The following is a 22,253-nucleotide window of genomic DNA, read 5'->3' as shown; positions in this document are numbered from 1 at the left end:
GTGGGGCGGGCACGGGGCGGTGCCAGCCCGGCCGGCCGGCCCCTATCCCCTCCCCGCTCGCAGCGGAGCGCGGCCTCCAGCGGGGGACGGCCGCCGGTGCCGCCGCGGGCGCGGAGGAGCGGGGACCCCAGTGCGGCCCGGCCCGCCCCAGCTGGCTCGCCACGGCCACGTGCGGAGCCTGGGCGCCACAGCGCTCTCCTGCAGCTTTCGCCAGCACGGGCGGGGAGAATGGAGAGGGCACCGCGGGGGATCTGTCTGCCCCAAATCCCCTTAAACTGATAAAAATCCCAAGGCCACTGTCGGACCCCACCGTCTGCGAGACCCCACGGCCGGGAGAGCCCCAGCCTCAGCTGCCTGCACGGCCAGGGTGTGCCATGGACAAATCCCGCTCTTGCAACATGATCTTTCCTCTGGTTTGGTTAGTCCGGCTCTGAGACCTGAAGGGCCTGCAGCAAATACTAGTTATTATGTATGAGTAATCCTTTGCTCTTTATTTGTATGCAGCAGCCGAAGAACAAGAAACTGTCTTGTAATTTCTTGCTGGGGTTGCTGAGTACACTCACAGACATAATGAAAAAGTTGGTCTCTGTGTTGTTACTATAGCTTCCTGTGTCATGTGTCAGATCTTGCCAAAAAGAATGGAAATTCTAGCATTGCAGATCATGGCACTTCATCAGGGTTTGGATAAAGTGCTCAACAAAAGGGGAGCAGTATGTACTCGTGCTGTAAAATTATTACACAAATAATTTCTAGAGTTTGGATCAATTAAATTGGTATGTAATTATCGTTGTTATTGTTGTTACTATTATTATTACTATTATTACATAATGCCATCTAGCAGATTATTTGGGAATTGCAAGTAACCACAGTGACCAGCATCAAACTATTAAGCCCATTCGCTTATATTTCCAAAATCCCCCTCACTGGAGGGCAGCGTGGTCAGCACCATCCCTCGACACTGCTCAGCCACAGCTGGTCCCAGGGGGTGCCTGGCTGCAGCCATGGTTTCCAGAGGCCAGTGGTAACTGTGGTCAGTAACATGCTGCAGTTCTGTCTTCAGCAGCTCTAGCACAGCAGTTTGACAGTGTTAGGAAGGCTGCTGCTTGCCCTGAGAAGTGAATGTGTTAACACTCCCATTTTCCAATGAGAAAACTTCAGCTGGAGAGCTGCATGGGCTGGGTGTGCACCAATCAGTGCACACAAGCTGTTGAACAGCCAGGCCCCTTGATGTGAAGCCCAGCACTCACTGGGATGCACATCTGGGCTCAGCACTGTGCTGAACCAAACCCTCTGCCTCTTCAACAAAAGCACACTGGGACCTCACAGGAGGGCAGGTGAGGGGCTGAGGTCTGCCCTGACTGCAGTGCCCAGCAGCAGCTTCCCAGCTGGGGGTTCTCTGCTCTGAGCCCTGATGCAGACTGGGTATCAGGCACCCACTGGGAGCCCCCATGGTGCTGTCGGTGTGGGGGGCAGGGGGGCTGTGTGCTCTGCTGCAGCCTGTGGCAGACAACTCCTGCCAGCCTGCAGGACCACTGCATGGCAGGGAGAGAAAGACTGATTTGTGCAGCTGATTCATCTCCAAGTAGCATTCAGTGTACTTTTCTTTTGTCTTCTTTGTCTTGCAAGGTGAAAACAGAAGATGCTGCTGTGCACATAAAATAAATCCAGTGGCTTGAGGTGACATCTGACACCCATGCATGGTGTGGCACTCCCAAAATGCCTGAAGATCTGCCTCCTCCCTCAAGGTGTCCTGCTGAACCACAGCTCCTCAGACCAACGCCTGCCTGAGCAGGGCCTGTGAGCTGCAGGGCTGAGAGCAACCCCGTCTGCTCCTCGGGGATGCGTGGGCATGGCAGTCTCTCCATACGAGGGAGCTGCTTTGCCAAAACCTGCCTGCCTCCAGCTGTGGGCAGAGGAACCTGTTCTGAGCCTTTGGCTGGTGGCTCAGCAGGCAGGTGTTTGCTTCAGGTGGGATGGAGCAAGCAAGAAGACCCACATATCTTCCTGCAGTGCTGCCTCTGGAGGGAGGTTAGAGCTGGGGGCGCTGGTGCTGGTGCACAGACACTTCTGATAATGATGCCCACAGAGCTGTTTGAAGAGTCATGCTGGGCTCTGCCATCCCAATTGAAGTTATCTGTGTTCAGGAATCTAGACTTCCAATTTTCACAGCATGGCTCGTGCAGGCTGCTGAGCCCCGTGACTCTCCAGCATCCCTTGGGCAAACTTGTCAGCAAACCCCAGTGGTGTGTAAAGTGAGGAGGAGATCTGATCCCTTTGCCCTCCTCATGGTCTCCCCAGTCCCAAGGCAGCAGCACTGCCCTTTCTGCATTGCATTCTCAGGTTCTAGACGTTTCCTTATCAGCATCTCAGAAACCCACTGGGGGTTCCAGATGGTGGCTGGGGAGCAGCAGCACCCCAGAACACCTGCCTCTGTACCACCTGAAGTGCAGCAGCAAGGAAGGTGTCTTGTGGTCACAGCCCTTGAGAATGGAACCTGTCTCGGCTCAGTTCCTCACCATGCTTGCTCGCCAGCCTCTGTGCCAGACCACTGTAGCTTTCTTTGCTTCATTAATGGGCCCAGATAATTCAGGACCATCTCTTTCCTGCTACGTGGCAACCGTTCAGTGCTGGGCACGGATGATTGCCACATGCTTCAGCAGCTGAAGAGCACGTTACAATCATGGTGGTCTGTGACAGCAATTCCCACACAAAATGCTCTGAGTTTTGTGCTGGGCTGAGGAGCTGTGCCACAGCCTTTGGGTGAAGTCTGGCAGCAGGGAGCAGCCCAGTTAAGTTTGGGGCACCTGCTCCCTGCTTGAGGCTGTTCCTGTGGTATTGGATGTCTGTATTTCATTGCTGGGAGGAGAAGCTGAGGCACAGTGAGAGGGGAGCCTGCCCTGTGTGGCCAGGGCGTGCTGCCTGCTTCCCAGGGAACACGAGGCTCCCTCCTGCCTGCAAGGCCAGCAGCACCCGTGATGTGTAGGACTTGCGCGCTGGGGCTTATCTGCATGGTGCTGTAGCCCGGGGGGAGTGCAGCAGCCTGCTCTCGATTTATGCAATATTCCAGCAGCTACCGAGCATCACCTGCCTTCCTGCATGCATGGAAATCCAGAGCAAGGCGTGGGAAAAGCTGTAAGATACCATCTCTGCCCTGCGGTGCAGGGCCAGCAGCACAGTGAGTGCTGCACTTGGCCCTCGGCAGACCCCCCTCCCTGCCACACTCCATCCCTGTCCTGCCCTGGCCACCGCAGTCTGCACTGGAGCCCGTGGTCACACCTCACCACGAGCCCATAGGTTCTGGGGTGCACGGTGTCTCTGAGGTGCAGACAGGCAGGCAGCTGTCCAATACCTCTGTTGGAGGGAGCTGCCAGGCTGCCCATGCTGGCTGCCCTGTGCAGTGTGGAGAGATGCACGGGTCTGTCTGATGGGAGAGGGTGAAACCCCGCAGGGAGCAGCCCTGCTTCAGGGATGGCTTTTGTGCCCAGCAGCTGGAATTGGAGCTGATGGGGATCTCTGGTTGGGGAGAGTGGTGGAGAAAGTTGATATGACAAGATCAAAATAATTCATGGGAATGTACTGATTTTGTCAGTTTATGAAAACATGTCAGGTTTTCTCCCCCCAGGTAGCAATAGAACTTCTTGTGTCGCAGCAGCTGAAGTGACACAGTGTGAAACACTGCAAACAGGCATTTCAGTATGTTCCAAAACAAAGTATTTCAGAGTCTCTATAACTGTGCAACACGTCAAATTTTTGACTCTTTGTTCCAAACCGGGACAAAGGAAATGCTGAACTGTCAGGTTTTTCCATGAAGCGGAAAGACTGAGTGGCTCCTGAGCCTCACAGGCCATCAGTGGTGGCAGGCAGGGTGCCATGGCCCCCAGCCCTGCCAGCATCAGCCAGGTCTGGCCAGCAGCAAGTGTGGATGGCTGCCTGTCACCGGGAGTAGGGACAGCAGGGACAAGTTGGCAGGGCAGGGGACAGCATGACCTGCTCAGGGAGAAGGGTCCTTAACAGCCTTTAATGGAAGCCACATGCCACCCCTGCTGCCCTCCAGCCTCTCTGAAGTGGAGCAGCACCCCATCCTGGAGCGGGTGTGCCCCGGCAGGGCCGGGGGGGCTGGGAGCACAGGTGATGCCGGGGCCATGTGAATACTGTGGGAGATCCACGCACAGGCAGGCCTGGATCCCCCTGGGGCACCAAGGGTGATGCCAGTGCTGCTCAGGGTGCCGAAGGCCGGCAGTGCCCCTGGAGCAGGGGCTGTGCCGTGGTGCTGTGGGCACACCTCTGCCGTGGTTGTTTTTCAGTCCCCGAGAGCGGCACACCCCGCTTCCTGCACAGCCCCGGCGCTTCCTGCACCGGCTGCTATAATTAGAAGGGCAGCCGGTGTCCAACGCAGCAGAGCCCTCCCTCGGGTGTCACGGCACCCTCGGGCGGCTTGCTGGGTGGGCTGGTGCTGGACATCCGTCCTCATACCGTGTGCCAGTCAGGGGGCACAGGGGTGGTGTTGGGGCAGCATCCTCCGCTCAGTGCTCCATCCTGGGGGCTGCCACCATGGGCCATGCTGAGGGGCAGCAGTGGGCAGCACGGTGAGACTTCCCAGGCACAGCTGACACAATGGGAGCTGGAGAAATCCCATCGGTTTCCCATCCGGTGCTTTGTGCCTTCAAAGAGGCAGACAGTTCTCTCTAATTAACTTGCCCCCACCCTGCCAGGCAAGGAGGTGATTTTATCTTCATAGGGCTGGTGGAAAAAACGGAGTCTAAAAAACTGAGGGCCCCAGCGGGGTTGGTGCCTTCTCAGGGCTCAGCCTTGGCCAGGCAGCCCTGCTTCAGAGTTTCCTCAGCATGCTGCTCTTTCTAAAGAGGAGCAAGACCTTCACCAAGAGATAGGAAGCATGCAGAACAAGCTCTCACTCTTCCTACAGTGCCAGGCCACTTCTGAGTACAGCTGGAAAGAAGGGGGTTCAAGCAGCTGCAGTTGTGCACAGAGCAAAATTGTCTTGGTGTTCTTTCAGGGCTGCTGTGGGGAGGGTTTCTTAAATGGGTCTGCTTGTCAGGCTGAGGCTGGCAGTACCGCTGAATTGAGCGTTGTGAACCTACATGAATAATGAATAGCCATCACATGAATATTTTAGAGACAAGTCCTGAGATCTCCCAGTGCTGCCTTAAAGGAACATGGAGGAAAAATTGTCCAGAAAGAACGATGTTTCCTTTAGGCAAAAATGCACTATTATCACAGGCTTTTGAAAAAGAGCTGCTGCTGCTAAATAATTCTCAGGATATGCATCAAAAACTGGAGCAGTGGTTTGGCTCCAAGGCATAAGAAGTTGGGAGAGAAGCCCAAGACAATGATTACAATGTGCTGGAAGGACAGCAGATTTTACTTCGTCTATGCAATGGTTTTGTGAGAATTCCCAAAGATGTGGCCACTTTCCAAAGAGCCAACAGTGCTGGGCACTTAGTGCTTTTCTAAGGAGTGGTGAGAAGTTTTGTGATGCACAGGGGTGCTTTCTCTCCCAGGACAACACCTCAGTCCAGCCCATCTCTGTCAAAGAGATGAGCTGTACAAAGAAAGCCTAGCAGCAAAAATTGTGTTCCTTTTGCATGCAGTGATAGCTACTCCATCATATGGGAATGGGCTGCAAATCAACAGGTTTATCACACTTGACAGCAGCGTGCCGCTCTCCTCCAAGCTTTCCTTGCCTGGCTTTGCTCTTGGCATGCACACTCTGGTGCCAAGCTGCCTCTGTGCAGCTCTTGTGACAGCATCTGTACCTCAGTTTCCCTTTCCACTGTGTGTGATTAATCCATGCATAAATGTCTTCTAGGAGCAGCAGGCTGTCATGTTCAGGTGAGACCAGCAGCAGCCTGTCTTGCTCAGGTAGGCACAGAGAGGGATGAGAAACATGGCAATTAGAAATATGCAATTACTACTCCAGCTCTGATGTTTTTGCCACTTGGATGACCCAGTCTGTATCTCCTTGAGCACTGCTCTGCTCAAAGCGATCTTCGCAGTGCTGCTGGCACCACCAGACAGAAATAACTCCTTGGTGTTTATGAAGTGCCCAGAAACATATCTGTTGCAACAATGAGGGCAATTTGGTCATTGCTTAAGTAGGTCCCACAAAGGTGGTAGAAAATACCTGCAGTTAACTGTCCCCTGAAGCACTTCAGTCTAGAAGTGGGAAAGGTGAGGGGAAAAGGGCAACGTGTGGGAAAACATCCCAATCTAAATGCAGAGATCTTTTTCTTCAGGTTATCTTCAAACCTCCCTGCCCCAGGATGGGTTGCAGGTGCTGGAGCAAGCCTTCTTTTCCTACTGCACCAACACTTCTGCCAGTCCTTGAGTGTCTGTTTCCAGTTCATGCCACTGAACCCAGCTGCACATGTCCCATGGAGATCCACTGAGCTCTGCACTCTGCACCGACAGTCTCCAGACCCTGGTGGTGCTGAGGCTGAGCTGCCAGGGCCTTGCCAATGGAATTATTAGAGCATTTTGCCTGTGGTTGGGCAGCCTGGGAATGGCACTGCACGTGCCTCAGCTGTGGGGTTAGAAGTGCTGCCAGACCCTAGGCGTGGGGATCAGCCAGGCTGGCTGGCTGCTCTGGCTGGTGATTATGCATTGTAGAGGGAAGGTAACTTTTAACTGAAGTACAAAAGAAAGACAATAATGAGCACTTATATTACTGCTTCAGTGCCCACATAAAGACTTGAGATGGTTTTATTAAAGATTACTTGATTAGAAATTATTTTACTAAATGTCTGCCTGCTGTCTGCAGCCCACCAGCTTCCATTGAAGCACCTCACCTAAATGAAAAGGCGACTGCTGAGTCCCCTTTCATCTCTCTTATTTGCCTCTAGGAAGCAAAGGAGGGGCCAGACCAGGCTGGTGGTGGCGGCAGAGCCTGGGATGAGCATGGCAAAGGATCAGACGTCCTTGGGAAATTTATGCCATGAAGTTACTGCCTTTGAAAAGAAGAAGAAAAGAAAAGCTGTGCCTTCCTAATGGGTGTTTATCATGGAGCAAGAGAAAAGGAAAAAAGAGAGAAAAGAGAAGAGAGAAAAGAGAGAAAAGATAAGAGAGAAAAGACAGAAAAGACCACTCCTGCCCAGGGCGTTGTGCATGCTGCCATGCTGTTGATGGCCAGCTCCTGAAGTTAAGCTTTGTCTGCTTCTGTTTTCCAGGGATTAGACAGGTTATTCTCCAGTTACAACTGATACATATTACAGAGTTGTAGTGAAAATTGTCTGGCTTTAACCCAACAACCATAAAGGAGAAATGCTTCATAAATCAGTTCAGTGAGCAAGTACAGGTCAAGTTGTTTATTAATTTATTGTGCTCTCCCATCTTGACCCGGACCAGTCACAATGGCTGCTGCTGAAATCCATTCATGGCTGGTCATGCAATTTCCTCTGTCTGGCAAAGATGCCCAGACTCTGGCTGGATTTTGCCAGCAACCTCATAGTGTACCTCCCACAGCTGCATCCAGGATCCTGCTTTGCCAGCCTCATTCCTTGCATGCACTGTTTGCTGTATTGGGATGGTTGACACTAGGGAAAGGGAACCTGCACTGGCCTGGCTGTGTTACAGGGCACAGGGTCAACCTCGGCCACAGGAGCTGGTGGCTTTCCCCAGAGGGAGACACAAACCCCTGCCCCCAAGGCTGGCTGCCGGGCAGGGTTTTGCACAATGTGGTTTGACAGCATCTGCAGCAGGCTGAACCAGCAAGAGAAACTGGCCCGACTGCTGCCAGGGCTGGGGCTGGCAGCCCTGTGTGCCACCGCACCGCCAGGGCCTCCAGCTGCAGCACCAGCCTCGGGGGGCGGTGAACCGTGCCCCAGGCTCATTACTGCTGGGGCAGGTGGCTGCTGTGGGAGGGAGGGGGTTAGAGCTGAGCCTGAGGAGGGGAGACCCAGAGAGATTGTGTCCATACTGAGCACCACAGGGTGGGAGCGATAGAGGGAGGGATGGATGGATGGATGGATGGATGGATGGATGGATGGATGGATGGATGGATGGATGGATGGATGATCACAGAACCAACTGGGTAGGAAAAGACCTCTGATACTGAGTCCAACACCACATCAACTAGACCATGGCAATAAGTGCCACCTTCTTAAACACCTCCAGGGCGGTGACTCCACCAACTCCCTGCGCAGCCCACGCCAACGCCTAATCACCCTTCCAGTTAAGGAATTCTTCCTAATGTCCAACCTAAACCTGCCCTTGTGCATGTTCAGACTGTTTATCGTCACGGCCGGGGCCGGGGCCGGGGCCGGTGCGGTGGCACCGCCTGGCGGCACACGCCGGGGCACGCCGGGGCACACCGGGGCACGGCGGGGCGGGCGCAGGCTCCGGGCGGCGGAAGGGGCCGGGCGGCGGAAGGGGCGGTGGAAGCGGGCGGTAGAAGCGGCGGTCGGCCCGCCTCTTCCGTCGGCGGTGCGGCGGCGGCGGCACATGGGCAAGAAGCGGAGCGATGGGCTCGGGCGCTCCCTGCAGCGGCAGCGCGGGCTGGAGCGCCGCGGCGCCTCCTCATGGGTAAGCCGCGGGGCCGGGGAGGCGGGAGAGAGCTCGGGGCGGCCCGGGCTGACGGTGGTGTCCTGTCCCGGCAGCTGCACGCCAGCGAGGTGGTCGCCGAGCGCGGCCCGGAGCTGCGGTCGGCGCCCGAGCAGAGCCCGCTGGAGGAGTTCCTGGCCACGGCCGAGCTGGCCGGCACCCGCTTCGTGGCCGGTGAGCAGCGGGGACGGGCCGGGGGCTGCGGCTGGGCCGGGGACCAAGGAGGGGATCCCGGGGCCGGGGAGGGGATCCCCGGACGGGGCGGCACCGGTTCTGGGATGAGTGAGTGAATGGGAGCTGGCAGTGGTCTGGCCGGCGGGAACTGGGCCAGGTTATGAGGCCCTGAGCCGGAGCTGGGGGCAGCAGGGACAGGATGCGGTGGCAGGGGTGGCAGCGCTGGGGACGGGTGACTTTGGATGACTCTCTGTCCTTTAGAGCGTCTGAATGCCCAGATCGTGTCTGCCCAGAGCTGCACGGGCCTGCTCACAGCACAGGAGGCCCAGCGCGTTCGGCAGCTGCACCGGGAGAATCAGGAGTTGCTGCGCATCCCGCGGAGGTGAGCTCTGCAGGGCTGCCTGGGTGGCCCTTGGCTGGGGGGCTCTGGGGCTGCAAGCCTGAGGACAGCCCTCAGGTTGGCAATACCCTGCTTTTGGAGAAGCCACTAACTAACCTATGTGAGCGGGCTGTGACCCACAGTACAGGTGCCAGTCTATCGCGTGAGTGCTGCCAGTGCCAGCCTCTCTGACCTGATGGTGTGGATTTCCTGCCCAAAGCTTGGCACTGCGCTAGCAGGTGCATCTAGGCTGCCTGGTAAGCCTTTTCAGAGCTCTGTGAAGGGTGAGCAGAGAGATTAACCCCCATCTTAAGGACCCTACAAAACTTAGCTTAAGAAAACAGCTTTGTGGTGTCTGGTGTACACGCTCTCTGCTAATGGAGTTTGGAAGGAGCAAGGAAAGAAGGTTTACTTAAAACTGCTGAAAATAGATGCACGCACATCTGAATCATTACTTCAGCATAGCTGAATGTGTGGTTTTTATTTTCTATTTACTGAAGTAATGTAGCTGGACTGACTGCTATTTCTGACCACTCACTCCAAAATATGCTTGTTATAGGCCACACTGGGATAGGACAACCAGTGCAGAGGACTTGAAGCAGGCAGAGAGAGAGAGCTTTCTTGAGTGGAGGCGACAGCTTGCCCAGTGAGTATGCTGCTTGTGGCTGGGTAAGTAGCTGGTGGCATTTAGTGACACGGGAAGCAGCAGGTTGTACTTATCCTTGTTGGACCAATGAAGCTATTGGCTATTCAGTAGCTCTCTGTACTTGTCCTGGAAGGCTGGACATCCCAGCCACAATCCAGCATGTCTTTGTGGTCAGCTCTGCAAAGCTGTCTTATGTGTGCATGTTCTTTTAAACTAATTCAGGATGGTATGTGATGTTCTTCATTCACCTGTGAAGTAGAGGGTTACTGCTCTGGGTGTGTCTTTTAAGAGCAGCAGTGCTGCCAGCCTGCTGCATCCAGCAGCCTGTGCTGGTCTGGCACTGCATCTGCTGGCTTGGAGACTTGGGTGGTATCTGCTCACACCCTGCAAACCTGTGCTTACCCTGAGTAAAGTTGTTCAGGTGGTGGTAACACCAAGTTAGAGGTTGTATAGAGGTATTTCAGGTACCATCCCCAGATTTCGTTATTTTTTCCAAGTGGTACTCAATTAAGAAAAAAACTACTGGCACTTGGGATAACTTCTCTCATTTGTTTTCATGGCTCTCAAATTTCACAGGCAGACTCTTGATGAGTTCTTGTTCTTTCCATCTTTTACCACTTCTGTATTGACAAGATCAGAAGCCATTGTGTCACCACTAAACCAATGCCACTGACAGCAGTGTACCTGAGGGCTTGATCTGTTTGAAAAAACATCAGAAGCAGTACTTCTATATGAGTTTGGTTTGATTACTCTCTGCAAAACTAAAGCCTTCTGGATCTAGGGAAGAACTGATAGTGAGCTTACAGCCTGCCATGGACCAAATGTGATGTTGTTTTTTCTGTTTTGCCTTAGCCTCGAGGAAGAGAAAAAGTTAATTCTAACCCCATTTGAAAGAAACTTGGAATTTTGGCGTCAGCTTTGGAGAGTCATTGAAAGAAGGTAAATATTTTGCTATCCACTTTTTAGAAAGGGATGTTGAATGTATTTTCATGAATTGCAGTTTCTGAGACAAGCTTCAAGTGTCTCAGCACAGGAAAAGTTATTAAGTTCATAATGTTTTATTATCAGCACTGCAGTGATTTTGTTTTTGTGGTGCCTGCTAGCTCTTAACACTGTGATGTGCACTATGAGCCTCTGAAGAATCTTCAGAGACTGCTGCTCTTGGCTTTCCCCAGTAACTCTGTGTTGGAGGCCTCCTTTAGAAAGTGCCTTTGAGGTCTCTTGCCAAGATTAACCCCTTCCCCTCCTTCCCAACCAAACTGCAGCAGCTGATGTTCAGGAGCAGGAGGCAAGGAGTAAGTAATGTTGGGAAAGAAGGAACCCCTTGTGTCTTTGCCACACAGAGAACTTGCAGCAGTGCACAGAAGACAACGGGCTGTCATACCACAGGAACAGCTTTGTTTGCTCTGCTGAGCTGTAATACAATAAGGGTGGTATCTGCTACGTCAATCTAACTGGGGCATTTAATTTCACTGGTAATTAGGTTTAAGATCGTCTCATTTCACTTTCCTAAAATTGAAAAATACTTCACCAGTGAGGTCATGGTGAGCTGGTTCTTTCACAGAAGGGGCTTTGTACTGAGTGCTGCTGGGCCCTTGGCTGGGAGAGTGCTGGTCAGGAGCATCCATTGTAGGCTATCATGATGTACACTGTGAGTGTTCAGGGTGTTTTGAGGTGACTGGAGTGTGTTAATAATGCCTTTCTGCTCCTTTCGAAGCTTTTTATTTCATGTAGAGTAAGGATGCTGTCTCAGAAGTAAATGTTAAAGTCACTCAGTTCTTTAACCTTTACAGATAATTTGATCTGTTATCAGCCTTTTCCATGTATTTGCTTCAAACTAGTTCCCAGCTGTGTGGTTCAGTAACTTCCCTGTATCCCATCCCAGTATGATGGTGTCAGCTTTCCCTTGTATTGATCTTTGAATGTCTGTAACTGTGCAGCCCTCTTGATACACATGGGGCTTATTAAATTATTCCCTTTGGGGATTATTGATTTTTTTTTTTTTTAACACATAAGAAACTGCCTAGTGAAGCTTGAAATTCTTTCATTCGACCTGTGGTGTTCTGAAGTTGCCCTGACTTAACAGAAATCCCTGTCAAACAAATAGAATTAGCATGTGATAATACATGGCAGCATTTTAAATTACTTGCCTGGAGAAGTTCTAGTGGAAGAGGCTGTAGTTTAATTTTCCTGTCCTTTTGACAAAAGAAGCACAGATGCCTTTGGGATCTGAAGCCATTGCATTTAATTCCTGTGTGGAACTAATGAGTCCTGCTCGTGTATGTGATGGCAACCTGGTCTCTGGGTTTGGAAGGTGTTTCCTAGAAGCATGTTGCAAGGCCTTGCTTGCATGGGGGAGTAACATATTTTACTGAAGTCTAAGGCTATTTTTTCATTGTTCTATGCTTTTTGTGACAAAAAGAGTACAGAGGAACTTTTGAAGATACCCAATATAAAATATTTAAAATTTGCATGTCACTTGTGGGAGGCTTTGTACATCTTGTTCCATGCAAGGAGGACAACAGTGCTCCAAAATATCTCGCTGTGTAGGAAAACCACCTCTTCTTTCTCTCCATAACCACTCTGCCACAGCTGAGGATAAGAACAAACAGAAAAAAGTTGTGTTGTCACAGTTTTTAGCACCATTCTAAAAGATGGAGTACCACTACTGTGGTTCTTGCCTGCTGAGCATTTCTGAAGGGTAGATGGGTTGGCAAAACTGGCATGTTTTCTTTCCCCTTGCTGGCTGTACAGTTGTGCAGGAGAATGAGCCAAAAGAGAAGGAAGCACTGTATGGCAGTAGTGGCTTGTAGCACAAGCATAGCTCTGTTGGGCAGGTGGAGTGCTGAAATGCTTTGTTGTTCAGTAAAGGTATTTAGTAGGATAATACAGTTCAAATTATTAAAATTCCAAGGAAAACCTAAAAGTGAATAGTTGCTGTGTCTTACTGCTTTCTTTGAGGCAATGTAAGAAGGAGTACTTCATGGGGCTTTCCTTTACTTTTGCAGTGATATTGTAGTCCAGATAGTAGATGCCAGAAACCCCCTTCTGTTTAGATGTCAAGACCTGGTAAGTAAACCACTTTCTGAATGTTGTCTTCATTTTATGTTTTAATGTTTATGTGATAGATTCTTTGTTCAGTGCATTCAGCCACCTTGAAGCTGTTTTGCTGTTGTGGCTGGGTGAATATCTTATGAATTGATGCAAGTATTCTGGCATGAAATTATTTTTCTTTGTCTTTTGGTATTTCACACAGAATGTTGTGGATTTAGAGGCTCTTCTGCAGATGTTACGTTGCAGATACTATTTTATTCCTCATTAGTCATTAGAAGTGTCCTCACATAAAGGAATTGTCTTATGTAAAAACATAGTGGAATAAAAGTGGGTGAGGATTACAAAAGATGAAAAATTACTGAAGTGACAAGTTTGTAATGATAGGCTATAGAACACTGCATCAGGGAGACCTGAGAAATTGCTCAAATAGTTATTTTAGGAGCTCCTGCTGATTAATATCTTGTCACAACTCTAAGCAGACGAGGTGTTTGCACACATGGCTAGCAACAAGCTGTATTGTGGTAGTTGCATGCTCCAATTTGTTCTTATGGCTGTCTGCTGAACAGCACTTCCACCAGCCTAGGGATGGTAAGCTTGGCTACACTCGTGTGGGGCTGCATGGAGTAATTTGTGCTGCTGCTCTTGTATTGTCTTGGGGTGGAAGGAGTCGAAACCAGAGCACAAACTGATCCTTCTCTTGTTTTCTTTAGGAAAGTTACGTTAAGGAAGTCAGCAATGACAAGGAGAACATGATCCTGATCAACAAAGCAGATTTGCTGAGTGAGGAGCAGCGTGCTGCTTGGGCACAGTTCTTTGAGAAGGAGGGTGTCAAGGTGGTGTTCTGGTCAGCTTTGGCAGAGTGTGAACGGCTCTGTGGAGAATCAAAGGTACTGCAGGTGACCGGTTCAGACTAGGTCTGTGCTGGCTGCAGCTGGTAATTGCTTTGCAGCTATCCTTGTGATATACCTGAGCACAAAAGGATTATTTTAAAGACCTGTGCAGCTGTAAAACAGCATTTGAAGGATCAATTCGGAGACAAAAGTGAGGAGAGTAAAATGGTAAACAAAGTGCAGAAGACAGAAACAGCCCTTGTAGACCTGCTTGCAAACTCTTAACTCATTGAAAGAAAACCTTTCCGGGTTGGATGCTGCAAGGGCTGGAGTGATCTGTATAGAGGTTTTCTTCTTTCCCAGGGAGGGGAGGTGTTTCTTGGAGAACCTAAAGTACCTGAAAGTAATTTACCCAGTGGAACAAACTGAGCTGCTGCCCCAAATTGCATGTTATCAATTGGTGCTGCTTTCTTCTGTGATGGCCATTCAGCTGTGGAATATCCCATATATCCTTCCAAAAATAACTACACTGTTCATCTGGTTTACAGTTCTTTGTTAAAATGTTTTTTACAGACTGGTTTAAAAATGAGATTGAAGGTGTTAGTTCTCTTTTTTTGAGAAGCAAGGTCAAAATACTATTGTTGTGAAAATATCTTCATTTTTAATGTAAACTCTTCGCAGGGAAGAAGTGTAGAGTTGACTGAAAACAAAACAGCTTGAAATTATTTTAATGAAATATTTAGACATGAAACAAAATGGCTTTGTGTTCTGAACATTTTAAAAAATAACATTCATTCCCTTTACTCAGAATACTTAATAATTTTAAAAAACTAGTCTGGGTATGCACTCATTCATTCTGGAGAGGAACTTCTTAATGACTTCACAGAGAAGCCATGATCAGTCCCTCTTGGAATACTTTTGTCATTCTCCTGAAATGGGCTAGTTTTTCCTACATCCTACTTAAGACCTCTAAAAAACCCCAGTGTGATGAAAGCACTGAATTGTCAGCTCTTGGGATCTGGCTGATGAGAGCTCACTGAGCCAGCAGCAAGGCTTGGGGTTGTCTTTGCATTTCACCTCTGAACTGCTGTTCCCACAGGAACTGGGCGCTGAGGGGGCAGCGGGGCACCCGAGTGGTTCTGAGGATGGGGGCTCCAGTCAGGAAGATGACAACACAGCACAAGATAGCACAGAAAGAACATCCACAGGCAGCACTTGGCAAAGTGCAAACCAGGTCCTGGGCAGTGATGATAACAGCAGTGATGAATATGAAGACTGTGAAGATGATGAAGAGGAGGACTGGCAAACCTGTTCTGAAGATGAAGCTGGTGACAACTTAAATGCTGTTGGTCCAGAGAGGATGGAAAGCAGGACTGATGGTGCTGCAGTGCAGCACAGAGTGCAGGAGCAGAACAGGAACATCAGGAACTTCAGCCATCTAGTACAGAGAAGTGAGCTGCTGGAGATATTCAAAACTATGCACAATGGACCAAGAGTGAAGGATGGGGAAGTAAATGTTGGGCTGGTGAGTTGGACTTTGTGCTTAAATGGAACTTACTTAATCTAATTCCATGTGCCCTCCTTGGGAAAATTTCATCCTGTAGTCTGGCTTCCTATAAGGATATAAAAACTAGCAAGCATAAACCACGGTGGGTTTTGTGCAGAGATTAATACTGAAGTCCTAGAGCTCAGTGTGCCCCCTCTGCTTGCCCTAGTTTTTGGGGTTTTTTTAGAACATTTTATTAAAGAACTTTTGTGCCAGAGCTCTGTCAGTCTTTTGGCATCACCCTGCCTAATAACATTTCACTTCTTTGTCATCTAGGTGGGTTACCCTAATGTTGGCAAAAGTTCAACCATCAACACAATCCTTGGAAATAAGAAGGTGTCAGTGTCTGCTACACCAGGCCGTACAAAACACTTCCAGGTATTGCTAACAAATAACATCAGTTTTTTTATCATTCCTTTTGCCCCAGTGGAAGAGAGCTTCATTATGACCTAGTTGCAACCACATGCACTCACTGAGAGCTCTGCCAGCCTGAACTGTGGCCAGCAGAGTAGGTTGGAGAGGGGTGGCCTTGATGTGTGCAATTTTGGAACTTTAATTCTTGCTTCTAAACTTGTGCTCGATATTGAGTCACTCATGAGAGCTGTGCACTGGGGCATGTTTTCCATCTCCTGATTTTATTTAGTTACCTTGTCCCTTTTTTTCCAACACCAGTCACGAGGAGAGAAGGTTTTTAAAGTGAGTGTTCCTTCAAGTACCTTAAGGTCAAGGCTTCAGACTATCCTTGTCAACATCATTGCTGTGAATAAATGTAGTTTTGCTGATATTTTCATATTGATCAAGCTTTGATTTTGAGGTAGCAACTCCAGTGCTATAGTGTGGGACCACTGTGGGATTTGTACTTTTCAAGCTCCTAGCTGTTTCAGAAGGTCCAACACAAACTTAAAGGTTTCTGGAGTGCTTTCTTCTCTCCCATCAGACTGGAGAGCTGAAGATCTTGCTGCCCCCATCTGGACACCTTATTTAGGAACTTTGAAAATGTTGCTGTCTTGTACTTCTGATCTCCTTAATTCATTGGTTGGGACCAGAAGGGCAGGTGTCTGTGTTAGAATTTCTGCTTATTGTCATTTGCATCCATGTTTCATCTATGCATTTGATTTTGGGTTGTGTTTTTTTTTTGTTTTTTTGTTTTTTGGTTTTTTTGGTTTTTTTGTTTTTTTGTTTTTTGGTTTTTTTGGTTTTTTTGTTTTTTTTTTGTTTTTTGTTCCTTTTTCCTCCATGGACTTTTTTTTTTTTTTTGTTTTGGGTTTTTTTTTTTTTTTTGTTCCTTTTTCCTCCATGGATACTGAGTTGCCATAGTGAACTAATGGATTATTTATCATCTAGACCCTGTATGTGGAGCCTGGCCTGTGCCTTTGCGATTGCCCCGGTCTGGTGATGCCGTCTTTCGTCTCTACCAAAGCAGAAATGATTTGTTCTGGAATTCTGCCTATAGATCAGATGAGGGACCATGTTCCACCTGTTTCTCTAATATCCTTTGCATGGGGTTTGTAGGAGTGCATGCAAGGGTTGGGTCTGGAGTATGCCAAGTAGCATGTTCCAGCCATGCTTGCAGCACACGTGCTCATGCTTTGAGGGAGGTGCGACATACTGGATAACACAGTCCTGCTGTGTTGGTCTTTTCCTATCTCATTTCAACTTAGTTGTGCTGTCAGACTTGTGTTATTTTTCTAGTTTGCAACAAAATCCGAAAGTCATTCTTTTGTGTGTGCTGTTAGAGTGACAAGGGCAAGCTGTAAATCACAAAGTGGTTTCCTTCACTAGCTTATGTTTGCCAGCATATCCCACGCAACATTTTGGAAGCAACCTATGGAATAAATATCATTAGGCCAAGAGAAGATGAGGACCCAGATCGAAAGCCAACAGCTGAAGAGCTGCTAACAGCTTATGGATGTGAGTGATGATCCTTTTAAAACCTGTCACCTCCACTGTGTGCATGGTCCTGAACATGTCCTTCCTTAGGAGAACATTCTAAACTTAGGCCGAGCTTGGGTTTGTTGTGCATTGGACCTCTTTGATAGGACTTGCCCTCCTCTCAGGAATGGTCTTGGTTAATGGCTCATCTCCTCTGTGAGTTGGAGTGGTGATTTGCCAGTCTCATCTGACAGATGTAGTGATAGTGGGAAGATACTGGTGAAATGCCCTGCCAGTCTATAGTGTGGTGCTCTTACCCTTTCAAATACCTCCCACCATCTGTGTCTGAATTAGACTTTGAAGAATACAGTGAATTTTCATTCTCTGCCTTTCAAACGAGAATGGAACCCTAGCAGTTTTCTGCTAATAGGAAGATGTCAGCTCTTATAGTTTCTTTCAGGTCAGGATGCTTCTGCAGTACCTCTGCAGCCACCAAAGTTCTTCCCTTTCCCCTTCTCTTGCTTTCGCCAAGAGAAGCCTCTTTCTAAGGGAGTATTTTTGAGAAAGAATTCAAATTGGTGGTTAGGCAGCAAAGAAGAACATATTAATATTCTCTTGTACTTACAAAGACTATACTTTGGATTTCTCTTCCAGATATGAGGGGCTTTATGACATCTCATGGACAGCCAGACCAACCGAGATCAGCTCGATATGTGTTAAAAGATTATGTCAGTGTAAGTGCTTCTTACATCTAGGTTTTCTTCTCAGAGGTGAATTGAAGGTTGCACTGGAGTACAATAAAGTCAATTCTATTTCTCTGGTTAAAATCACCATGTATCAAAAGACTCTCAAAATTGGGCTGCTTTTGTGTTTTAAAAGAATAAATTGAATTTCTCAAGCTGCCTAATCTTAGAAAAGTGATTGCTTAAAAATATGGTGGCAGCTAAATAAATAATCATATCTCCAAAATAGCTAGCAGATAGTCAAGAAATGAACCCATAATGTACAGCTGGACCAATATTTGGCACTAAGGACTGTTGCTCTGATTATTGTAATACTGCATGCTTCTTTAGCATCTCTTGGCAACTTATTGTTGATAATTTCTTAATAGGATCCTCTGGTGCTCCTGTTATGTGTTGTTTGCAGCTGGGCACTGCAGCTGCAAATGGTGTTTTGATGCAGAGGTGGAACAGTACTTTAACTTAGGAGTCAAGCCAGTTGTTGTCTGGGAGTAGAAATAAAGTGTACTGCCAGTGTGAACCCCTAAACTTCAGGCCCTTCCTAGGGTTGGAGTTGTTTTCTTTCCTCTCTGAGTTTCTTTTGTAGCAACTGTGTCCCATTGCTTTCACAGGGGAAGCTGTTATATTGCCACCCACCTCCTGGTATTGACCCAAATGATTTTCAGTACCAACATCAAAGATGCCCTGACAGTACAACTGTGCAGGCCACTGGACAGGTGAAGCCTGAGAAAAATACCAAAGCAAAACAAATTGAAAATGTGGTGGACAAAACTTTTTTCCATCAGGTAAATTCTGGAAAAGATTTGTTCTAGGAATTTTTGCTGCAGCACTCATCTGTAGTTACTGGGGGGAAACCACCTTTGAGCATGGAGGTGTGTTGGGTTGAATTAATGGTGCTTAATGCTGCGGGATCTGCATGTAATTTCTACCCAAGAGCTCTCTGTTTTTTTTATTGTCTCCTAAATCACTGGGAATGTTCTAGGTGACAGAAAGATTGCTAATGAGGTGTGTGCACAGATGATTTTTCAGAGGTCAGCAGAGTGACCCTTGTCATTAGGAGTCAGACATCAATCTTGAGCAAACAGGAGAGTGGCTGGGAAGAAAGACAAGTAGGAATGACTTGACAACTGACCCAGAACATGGTTTTGAACTAACAGGTCCTTCAAAGTGACGTTCCTTTCCTGAGCTGATGTATTTAGAGGATGTGATAAGCTTTTTAAAGATAATTTAGTATTTATGATATTTATATTTATGTTATATTTATATTCTATTTGTGATATATGTTATGATTTAGTGTTATGTTGAGGTTTTGACTCAGAACCTGAAATCAGACGAAAAGAATACAAACTGATTTAAAATCCAGTCAAGAAATATCAAAATTAAGCGGAAAATGGGAATTTTTCTTAACCTGTATGATTCTTGTTAGATCCTACAGGCATCTGTTTTGCCTCTACACTACTGAAAAAGTGTATTAATTATAGTGAAATATGAAATCCATAACTGACCAGATCTGCATACCTGACAAGGACTAGAACAGGTTTTTAGCTGTGGATAGATAGCACGTTCCATTCTGTGTGGTTAGCTGGATGTGAACACCATTTATTTAGCACAGCTAAGATAATCATGCATTTTAAAAACAAGAACTCGGGCTCTTTTCAAAAAAAAAAAGTGAGCTATTTCAGAAAACTGTGACCTGAAAAGAATTTTTGGGACTACCAGACTGTTGCTCTGTCTGCCCAAAGTGCTGGCACAAGCTGCGAGCCCCGTCAGTGCTGCCCACGCTCCAGACTTGAGCAACTTATTTTGGTCTGTGGCTTTCCTGGGCGCCAGATTTATTTGTGAAGACAGTTTGTTGTGCACAGAGCAGAGGCTGTGAGGATCCATCCTGGTGCTGGAGCTGATCCTGGCTGGGACACGGTGTCACGTCAGCGGCAGACGCCGGGGACCCGGCAGAGCTGGAGCTGCTGGCAGGCTTTGGCTGCCTGCCGTGACCTTCCTGCAGCTCTGGGGCAGGGGGGAGCAGGCCCTGCTGGGTTTGAGCTTGCCTGTGCCTGGTTTTACTGACATACTGCAGTGGTTGAGTATCTTCTCCTTGGTCACTGGAGGTTGTGTCTCCTTTTGCAGGAGAACGTCCGTGCCCTGATGAAAGGGGTCCGGGCTGCCATGGGCTACCGGCCTGGGAGCGGCCTCGTGCCTGCGGCTGCTCCCAGCCCTGCCAGCGTGGCAGGAAAGCCCTGGAAGAAACACGGAAACAGGAACAAGAAGGAGAAAATCCGCAGGATCACGAAGCACCTGGAGGCTTAGCTGTGGCAGCAGTGTCTTGCCTTTTCAGGGCAGGGACTGCACTGTCTCACAGGCCTTAACTGAGGGGGAAAAAAACAGATAAGTGGGCATCACTAGCTCACCTGGGAGCTCTCTGCAGTGGATTGGCCTGGCAGGGGTGAGGGTGGGCTCTGGTGGCTGGAGTTCATCCTTTCTGAGAACGAAAGAGACCTGGCTGTTTGTGTTACCTGGAAGCCAGCCCAGACATTTGACTGCTGCTGAAACATCCTTTCAATGGGAGCAGATGGAGCTGGGCAGGAATGTTTTTTCCTTCCATAAAGGATGTATTTTATAGCTGTTGCAATCAAAGCAAGCCCTGGTAAAACTGACTAAAAGCTTTAAACACTTGAATTTCAAATGAGTGATGTTTGTTACATTTTGAGACACTACGGCTCTTTTTATTTTTTTTTTCTGATCTTTAAGACTTGTTTGTTGATTTGACAAAATGCTTTAGTGTTTTGACAAATGAGGTAGAATGATCTTTATTGCCCTCTTCCTTCTCTGCTCTTCTCAGTCCTATTCTGTAGAATCTGTAACCCCTCCCTATTTCCCAGCTTGAGCAGAGCACAGCACACCGTGCAAGGAAAATGTTGCTTTTATATCCTTTACACTGAGCTGGTATCAGTTGTTTTTGTGTGACTTCCCAATTTTAAAACATTGGCTCCATATGACTGGCTAAAAATCTGGTGCTAATTTGTCCTTAAATATACTTGAGATTTTACTTCCTGTATGTGTCATGTTCTGTCTCATTGCCCTAAGTCAGAGACCTGTCTATTAGCAGATTTTAATTGAGTACATGAGTATTTGTGCTAAAAAGACTTTACTTACCTGGGGTCAGATTAAACTGAGATTTACTTCTCAGCTGCCCTACTGAGAAAATGTTTATGCACTTGATCAGAGCTCTTTGTTCCTCATTCAGCACAGGGAGTAATGATAGGACTGCAAAAGCTCACGAAGACGACTCATGCTTTGTTTTTAGGTGGTGGAAGGAGTAACACATGATGCTGGCCTCTTGCTGCTATAAAAAGAGATTGCTGTCTTGTAATTCTGTACTTTCCAGGCTTTAAATGTGGATGGAGAGATGAAAGTAACTGCTGAGTAAAGCCACAGCAAATGTGGGGTGTGCAACCAAGCCAGTTTTGGCTTTGTGACCCTTTGTGTGTGTCCTGAGCAGCCAGGTTGCACTATGTATGCAGAGGGTCCCCTGACAGCAGAGCTCTCGCCTCAGCTCCTGCTTCCCTTGGAGTGCCTGCTCTCAAGTTCCTAATTACATCACTGGAGGGAAGATAGTGTCCTGCCACGTGTAAAGTTAAAGTATAATTACACTGAATTAATATGGTCAATGGTATTTTCAAGCAGTGTACCGTAGCGGAAAGTAGATTCTCAGGAGAGACTGTTTAATCTAGTTCTCCTGGCGAAGGTATCTTTGCTTCCTGAAAAGTCTGTGCCTTAGCCAAGTCACTCTGATGTGACTTCTCCACCCTCCTTGCAGGAAAGACACCTGCTTTTGTCCCTTACAATGCTCTAGGGACTTGATTGCTCAGAAACACTCCTTTGTTTTTGTCCTGTTTTGTGTGAAGGTATTACCTGTCAAACTGGAGTATCTTTTATTGAAGATGTAAAACATTTTTTCCTATTGCTTTTCTCCTTTTGAAGCATTTTGAATTGTCAGCCCATGTTGCATGTACCCAAGTTCTCTTCTTTTGCATTGTCTGTCCTTTCCTGCTAGCTGGGTCTCCATGAGCTGCCTTGCTGGACAGGCTGTGTCCTGATGTAGACCCTTCCAAATCTAGTGAGTGGCAGAAATCCCCAGGGCCTGAGAGGTGGGATGACTGCTTGTTGCTTGCAGAAGCCTTTTGCTGTGAGACCTGCCAAGCAACTTGCAGTGTTTGCATGAGTGAATGGAGGATAATGTAAATATGACCAAGCAAGTAGTGTGTGCTCAGGTGTTAAATACAAACTGCTCCTTGCTGTGCTAAAGGACCCTTGCCTCAACAGAGGAAGGACTTAAAGACCTGTTAGTATTTCAAGCTGTTACTGAGCAGTGGGCAAAATAGGTAAGAGGCAAATTAATGCTTTCCTGTGGTGGATTGATCACACATCCCTCACTGGCAGTGCCAGCTGTGCCTTGCTG

The 22,253-nt window shown here is 48.2% G+C and overlaps 1 protein-coding gene across 1 annotated transcript; it reads left to right on the top strand.

Annotated features, from left to right (window-relative positions):
• Positions 1-8,401: 8,401 nt before the first annotated feature.
• On the top strand, positions 8,402-20,842 carry LSG1 (large 60S subunit nuclear export GTPase 1). Its single transcript, XM_041475799.1, has 14 exons — positions 8,402-8,538; positions 8,613-8,730; positions 8,992-9,112; positions 9,669-9,755; positions 10,608-10,694; positions 12,764-12,824; positions 13,520-13,696; positions 14,739-15,164; positions 15,462-15,563; positions 16,530-16,673; positions 16,973-17,096; positions 17,712-17,791; positions 18,409-18,582; positions 19,922-20,842. Exons 1-14 carry the CDS (start codon positions 8,458-8,460, stop codon positions 20,099-20,101), a joined length of 1,962 nt encoding a protein of 653 aa, XP_041331733.1. The 5' UTR covers positions 8,402-8,457; the 3' UTR covers positions 20,102-20,842.
• Positions 20,843-22,253: the final 1,411 nt, after the last annotated feature.

Source organism: Pyrgilauda ruficollis, unplaced genomic scaffold (genome assembly GCF_017590135.1).
Source record: "Pyrgilauda ruficollis isolate IOZ18807 unplaced genomic scaffold, ASM1759013v1 scaffold36, whole genome shotgun sequence".
NCBI classification, from domain to species: domain Eukaryota; kingdom Metazoa; phylum Chordata; class Aves; order Passeriformes; family Passeridae; genus Pyrgilauda; species Pyrgilauda ruficollis.
The sequence above is the reverse complement of the archived record's forward strand: the minus strand, read 5'-3'. Positions and strand labels throughout refer to the sequence as shown.

Coding starts and splice junctions, on each gene's coding strand:
- LSG1 (XM_041475799.1), top strand. CDS start 8,458: ATGGGCAAGAAGCGGAGCGATGGGCTCGGGCGCTCCCTGCAGCGGCAG. Junction 9,113..9,668: donor TTGCTGCGCATCCCGCGGAG/GTGAGCTCTGCA, acceptor TGCTTGTTATAG/GCCACACTGGGATAGGACAA. Junction 10,695..12,763: donor TGGAGAGTCATTGAAAGAAG/GTAAATATTTTG, acceptor TTACTTTTGCAG/TGATATTGTAGTCCAGATAG.